Source organism: Haliaeetus leucocephalus, unplaced genomic scaffold, assembly GCF_000737465.1.
Source record: "Haliaeetus leucocephalus isolate CR32 unplaced genomic scaffold, Haliaeetus_leucocephalus-4.0 Scaffold439, whole genome shotgun sequence".
Taxonomy (NCBI): domain Eukaryota; kingdom Metazoa; phylum Chordata; class Aves; order Accipitriformes; family Accipitridae; genus Haliaeetus; species Haliaeetus leucocephalus.
The window spans coordinates 5,786,096-5,793,834 of NW_010972875.1; the positions used below are offsets into that span (position 1 = coordinate 5,786,096).

Here is a 7,739-nt window from a genome sequence, read left to right on the forward strand (position 1 = left end):
GTGTGTTGCTTGTCGGTGGGGGGGGGGGGGGGGGAATAGAGTTTTCTGTGAAAAAATGTTTTTTTTCCCTTTTAGCTCATATTGGTGAGCACATCATACAACTTCTAATCACATTACTACACCAATTCTATGCAACAATATATCCAGGGCTGCAAAGATGAATGATCATACCTGCAAGCGCTCACTGCTCATCATCTCTCTGATAGCAATAATCAGCCATAATCCTTCTCAGTTCAATTTTACTTACAAAATGTTGTGAAAAAAGGGTTTTGGTATCTCTACAAGTGAAACGCAATGGAGATTCTTGTTTAAAGCAATCAGAACATCTAAATGTCACCCTGCAGCAGAGACGGATCCTTCAAAATGGAGCCACAGCAGCATTTAGTTTTCACCAACCTACTGTCTGATCTTCCTCAGTTTTTTAATAACCAACATTCACTTCTTTGGTTACGATAAGAATGCTGTTCCTGAAGCTGGTGAGACTGACCACAGTTTGTGGAAAGATCCTCAAATTGTATAAATTTGCATAGCTCTTTTCAATGTTAATATGGCAGTTGAAAATCTGGCCTTCAGGCTATGAAGTCCAGTCCTCTGTCCTTGTAACTTCCCTTTGTGTTTTTTTTCAAGATTTAAATGTTATATTTTCTTAGTCTTCTATTCAATTATATTTTATAAATTTGGGAGAGTAGAACTGACAGAAATTCCATAGCTGCTGGAAATGATCAATTTCAAATGTGAGAAAGGAGGCTGAATAGCTTATGGAGATGGTAAGACTACTGAAGTATCCAACATTGTATCAAAATCCTAGCACCATCTCCATTCCTTCTCCCTTCCTTCCTCTTTTTCATCTTTAAAAAGAAGTTACCATTTTAAAAAATATGTATGTTTTTGCTGATGCACCTAATACAGAAGAACATCAACATATTAAAAGATGGGACTGCCTTAATCTATGTCCCTTTTTCCTTTAAGAAAAGGAAATGTCTGTGCATGGGGCAGAGCAGACAGAGCAGAAAGAGCAGACAGATAATTCAATCACTTCCAGGTTTGAATACTCCTGTATCTCAGCTTCAACATTCTGTTGTCTCATTATTTGAAGATCTAAGTTCTCTTTTGGTCCCTTACCTAGTTCTAGTGTCCATTGTTTTGTGGATTTCTTTTTCTATATGCTAATAAAAATGAAAGGATTTATGGAAAAGTGCTACCCTGTGTCTTGCAAACATTACAGCAAATAGAAAGAAAATACCTTCATGATTTTGAAGAAAATCAGAAACAATCAAACTCTTTATGACTTGTCATTTGCATGGCTGTATTTCATACAAATTGGTGCTAATGACACAGGGAATTTGTTTTAAAACCAAACTTGTAATTTATTTTTATGTCTAAACAGAAATGACATCCAATGTTTGGGTAAAACAGTTCATGTCAGAACTGAAAGTGCTGTCAAAAGTGTTCCAGCTGCAGTCCTGTGCTTAGCATAAAATGAGTACAGAGCAAGATTTATCTCCCCTTGAATACCCTCATGCCTATTCGTATCAACACAGTAGGTCGGGGTATTATCTAAGTCATATGAGATGTCTCCGGCTTCAGGGGACAGTGCAGTGTCTTCTTTTCCCTACCCACACCCATTTTGCAGGCTATTTCATCACTATAGTGTTCAAACATCATTCAAGGATCCCAGCTGCTAGGACAGCCATTAGCCAACAGCCAAAACCTGTTTATACAACAGAGCTGCATCACCAGTGAAAGTTAAAGCTGCCTTAACAGCCTATAGAAAATAGTACTCTGTTCTGAAGTGTAATGATGTATCAGCAAAGCATCAAGTTACATACTGTAAGTACTCACACCGAGTCTCCCAGTAAAATTAATCATAGATCTATCCCTAAGTTCAAGAACGAATTCCCAGACAGACAACTACTTAGTTGGATTTATATACAGTCTTTGAAAGAGCCTACACGTTTCCATTTTGTTGGTCAATAGCTAGCTAAAATGCCAATGTTAAGCTAACACTTTTCATTATTAAAAACATTTTTGAGATGCATAATTATTTACAATGAGCTGAATTTTTGCTGTAAGACATCTCTGAAAATGTCTTTCACAACAGGTGAAAGTGGGCTGGTGAACAGCTCTTGCTTTCAGAAGAGTTTAGAAGAATCCATCTCAGACCCTGGACTATTTCTGTTCTAGCACATGTTAGGCCAGATTGTGATCTCAGTCATAGTAGTGTAGCAGGATAATGCAAGCTGCTATGCTAAAGTAAATGCTCTACTGGTTTCAACTGAATTATTTCAGATTCATATAAATGCACGTAGAACAGAACTGAGACTAAGTATATTAAATTAATGACATGTGGCATGGTCAATATGCAATAGTCTATACAAAAACATTTTTAAAAACTATCAGTACTCACTAGGTACATAGTATTTAAAAAAAAATTAATTATTTCAGTTTTTCTTTTATGAGTACAGGTTAATAGAGAAAGAGGAATAAAGTGCTACAAAATTCCTGAAATATGAAACTCCACAATTACTAAGCATTATGTACAAAAGCATTGTTTGGTATATTTCACATCATGGATTATCACAACTGGCTTTACAAGAGTTCTTTTAAACTATGAGAATCCATCCATCCACAACTGAAGTATTCTTGCAGATTAAGATTGATGTATCATGAATCATTACGGTTTAATATGCATGACACGGTTTCATTTCACACATGTTCTGCATGGGTTGATTGCCATGTATGCCAATATCAAACAGATGTTAATTCTTTCATTTTTATGCTCCCAAAGTATATTTTAATGACCTAGGAGGCTTGGCAAAGAAAAAGAGGGAGGTATTTTGAAGTAGATTTAATGGCAAATCTAAAATAAAAATCCATTAGAAAAATAATTTTTAAAATTCATGTTTTCAACAATATAAATTTTAATATGAAAAAGAACACATGATATGCAAAGGAACTGCAGACTGCTCTCATTAAATGGCACGTTCCTTTTTGTAAACAAGAAAAGAATTTTTCATTATTTTTCTAATAAAAAACATTATTTTAAAAGTCCTACCAATTAAACACAAGCTTTGTGATATGAAATGTTTCTGGAAGTCACCTGCAAGGCATTGTATGTTTTTAGTATGCCTAAATTCTTAAATCTGGGTATTTTGCAAAGAAACCGAATCTCCATGTAAAACATCACTATATAAATTCTCACATCAGCAGTGCTGTATGTCTCATTTTATGGATCATCTAAATTAAAAAGTCCTTAAATATAAAATATTTCACAAGTCTCCACTGTAACAGGCCAGAAGTGGAAATGAAAAGGTATCCTAGGTTAAGATTAATGTATAATGAGAAAGCTGTTTCCAGCCAGCACCAACTCCCACTTTATGCTGTGTCAGATGCAAGACAAGATTCTCCAGAACCAGAACAGCAGCAGAGCCACAGGTCAGGATGGAAGAGTGTTGGCTAAAAATTGTGAGCTTTAACTAATTCCTAATTTGATCAAATGGACTTGCTAGAGTAATTTCCATGGAAGTTAGAGCAGGTCTCTAGCTTTGGGCCTGATCTTACTGAAATCAACAGGAACAGGAATGGCTCCCAGGGATTTTGCACTAGAATTAGTTCTAGCAAGCTGAAACAGTCTCCAGGTTGAAAATTACAATTACTGAAACTGTTACGAATAATAATAGTAGCAGTGATATATTCGATACATAAATATTTATGTTAGATAGTATAAATAGCAGATTAAAAAAAATAGTAGATAAAATACTATCAAAAACAAGATATTCTGCCCCTCCCCATACCATGGAGATCTTTTTTGTACAGTAATACTTCCAACACCAAACAAATTATTTAAATTTCTTGCTTACATTCTTACATGAGCTGGCATACAGCTTTAAAATGAAAATATGAACTGACATTTTGAAAAATAACTGACAGTCATGGCACAAGAATGCAGTGACCTCTGTCCTCCAATATTGCCTTTTTTCTTTTTTTTTTTTTCAAATGCCCAAATACATGCAAGGTACACAGAAACAAAATGCTAATTACCAGTGAAACCCTAATTCCAAGGAAGTCAAAAGTATCACATTCCCATTGAATTCACTGGGACAAGGAATGAATCTAAAATGTGGATTTTACACACACCACACAAAACACTTGTGCAGATTTCTGAAAACATACACTCATCGCATTGCAGGGAATCAAGCCTGCATTCCTTGCTCAACCAATATTCCCTGACTGGAATAACAGCTTTAGATGTTATTTTTGTTCTCGTTCTGTTTTACTATGTTAAATCACCAGATTGTTTTTCTTTTTACTTAAGATTAATGTGTGAAAGTGCCTCCTTTCCATTCATAGATGTTATCTTCCTCAAACTTCAAATGATTCAGCTGGGTGAATATAGAGTTATAAATAATTTATCAAGATACATACCAGTTGTTAGGAAAAAAAAAAAACCTGAAGGAAGAATATCACTGCATAAAATCTGAACATTAAAACTGATTTTTTAAAAATCAATCTTTAATTGTTTTTATTACCTCCTAATCCAGGTCTGAGACGATTATCATAACCATCCAGAAGTCTGTCTAGAATTCTTGTAAAGATGGTGATGTTATTCTTAGCTTCATCTTCCAGGGAGTCAGCCAGCACTGATCTAAATGGACATTTTACATTTTAGAAAGTGCTAGATATGTTTTAAAGTACATTCAACATGCAGTTTTTGCAGGCTGGCCTTGAATATTTAACTTGCTGCCCTCCAACATGAAGGGTGTAGTTAAGAGTATATGAATACACAATTTATATGTAACATGTTCAGAAACATAAGAGTCGACGATATACTATTTAAAATTTCCAGGAAGTCATTTTCCAGTGGCCTCTACTTCTACCCAACATTGAATCACCGTGAGTGCTACTCCAAGCTCCACTAACACATTTAGCTGTGCAGGTGCAAAAGCCTAGAAGAGCTTCCCGGGCCTCGGTGGCGCGTCACTCCCGGACTGATAACCCGGGTTCCCACGCACAAAACTGTCTCCTGCCAGCTCTACCCTATCTGTCCTCACCTAAGTATACCCAATCTCTGGGTAAATCCTGTGGATATGCTTCCACCCAATGGTCATGTAACGTACATGACCAGGAGAACTAACATGAGGGAAAACTCCAGCGATCATGCTCAGGGAGTCCTCTGATGTCAGTGCTTGGTGGGTGGGAACAACAATGCTGACTAGCAAGCTGCAGGATAGCTGTGCATAGCCTTCACGTTTCTAAAATGCTGTTTTGTTATAAAAAGCACTCTCTGATGTTCCACTAGATGCAGACAAACGTTATAAAAGTTGGATAGAAAAACAAATCATAAATGAAGTGTCAAGAAGAATCTCTAGATCATCGATCGTTCCAAACTTCCCCGATAAAGAAAGAGATGTTACAGCCTTTACGGGTCATACCTCTGTGGAAAACACTAGGGGCTGGAACACGGATCTGCTGCCCAGCCAGCCGTGGTGCTGAGCAGTCCTCTGGGACCTGGACACCCAGACCAAAGGTTTTGTATACCAGGAAAACACTCCCATGCAGAAAGCCTTACACATGCAAGTGTTACTGTGCCAACAATTTTAAGCACCGTGCATGTGAAATGCGTGAGCTCATCAGCCTTACCTACTTAATACCGCAATATTAGTACCAAGGAAGTAAGCCTCGTATGTTAGACGCGTTATCATTTATACCTTTTTTGGCCACCTAAATTTTTAACCTGAAATGTTTGAGCATTTATCATCTCTAAATGAACTACTGACCAAGGCATTCCGAATGCCATAAAAAGAAGCATCTTTCCTTCCTCCTCCAAAACAAAAGTAGGTTTGGGTGACATTCTCTCTAAAGCAAGCTAGAAAATGATTAAAGACAGGGCTTTATGTTGGTCCCCAATTCAACAGCATGGAGGAAGTATTTAAATGTAAATCATTGCAGGTCTGTGCTTTCCATCACATAAACCACCGAATCGACCAAAATCAGATAACTTATAAAGAACACACCAAAATTTCATGTGTGATTTTACTGATCTGAGAGTTTTTTCTTAATTTAAATTACTGGATGGCTCATTTTTCATTTTTAAAATCTATTTCTGTACTGTAAGTCTCTGCCATTTTTTAAGCTTCTTTTTGAGATACAACAGTTTTTTGAACTCTAGATATCACTTAAAAATTAGATCACACAATTAGATCAAATTAGGGTCAAATCCTGCAAACTTTACTCGGGCATAAACTCCTTAATTACGCATGTAGTCTCTCTGACGTCAGTGAGATTACTCACTTGAGTAGGGTTTGCAGGATCAGGCCCACTGTGACTCAACTAATACTGCACCGCAGTTAGGCATAAAGTGATATGGGAAACATAGTTTCAGGAAGTATTTTGTTCACTAGGAAGTAGACAAAAATAAATGCAGACTTCTTAAATCATTAGGAAACTTGCATTATTTAGCTTACGACCCTTACCATATTAGGACAAGACCTACTGCAGTCAGACCCAAAATAAGTAAAACGAAGTTACAAACTACAATTAATTGCATGTTTAGGGACTGTGAGCAACACAGAACTATTATGTGATTAAAATTACTTTCTCTTATGCTGTCACTTTAGAAATGGGGAACTTTAAACAACATGAGAAAAGTTGATTAATAAATGAGGCTATTGTTTTATTGTATGTGATTGTGAAGTTGTATGCTATCTCCACCTAGAGGTTTAAAGCTTAAGTATCATTTTGAATTCTGTTATGTTGACCAAAAAAAAAGACCAAAAAAAAAAAAAAAGGCATGCCCGTATTAAAAAATATGCGAGCAGTATTTTAGAGACTGTGATTTGCTATTTGACTTCACGATAATCTATCTCTCCATCTTAACTGTTCCGTACAGTACAGAATCACAGTGATACAGTAACTCCAATAAATCTCTTAAAGAGATCCAGTAAGGCATTTAAAGGAATTATTTTTTTAATGGTGAAACAAAGCATCAATTCACAAACTGTTTAAGGACAAGAGATTAGGCTTATACGGTCCCTAGACCACCTTCTATGGCATTTGCTCTGGAAACTATGTAATACTGCATTCAAACAGCTAAGAAAGATTTCTTTTTTTATTACATTACTACATACTATACTTTTATAACCCCTCACACAAGCTTACCCTCAGCAGATCGTAAGATACATGTTTGTACTGAACAACAAAATTAAACATCCTCTCACCTTGTTGGTAGCCACACCAATAAAACGAGAAGAACCAACTGCATCTCGGAGAGTGCCAGCTTCCTCTTCATCGCTGCTCTTTGCAAAACCTAACCGTGCAAGAAAAACACAAACCCACTCTCAGCTACAGCCAGTCTCCGCCAAGCAGTGCTTTCAACTTAACCCGAGGAAAAATATGTCACTTCAGCGGAGAAAGGAAACCACTGGATTTCTGCAGCACTTTTCACTACTAGCAACTTATTGTATCTCCATCTTTCCCAACGATCCTGCTCTGTGCAAAGAGGCAACGCATGATCAAAAGTGGCATGTGAGCAGACGCATCAGATGCTTCCCTCTTCCGTAAGCTGAAAGCCCCAAGACGAAAAGGAACAAAAAATTAAAAAAAAAACCAAACCAGCCACCCAAAAACCGTATGTATAAAAAGACCGGGGTTTAAGCATTCCTCGCCTCGCTACGGCACACCGCAGCCGGGGGGGGGCGGCGGGGGAGCGTCGTGCCGTTCGCAGGGGCTCGGTGCGGGGA

At 37.2% G+C, this 7,739-nt stretch overlaps 1 protein-coding gene across 1 annotated transcript in view; it reads right to left on the minus strand.

The window, feature by feature from the left end:
• The window catches only part of GABRA2 (gamma-aminobutyric acid (GABA) A receptor, alpha 2), a 57,842-nt gene extending 50,261 nt beyond the window's left edge, over positions 1 to 7,581 (minus strand). Inside the window, exons 1-2 of the mRNA XM_010574492.1 lie at positions 7,218 to 7,581; positions 4,530 to 4,645 (exon numbers count right to left, since the gene is read on the minus strand). Of these exons, the coding sequence (XP_010572794.1) occupies positions 4,530 to 4,645; positions 7,218 to 7,288 (187 nt within the window). The 5' untranslated portion in view covers positions 7,289 to 7,581. The remainder of the gene's footprint in view (positions 1 to 4,529; positions 4,646 to 7,217) is intronic.
• Positions 7,582 to 7,739: the final 158 nt, after the last annotated feature.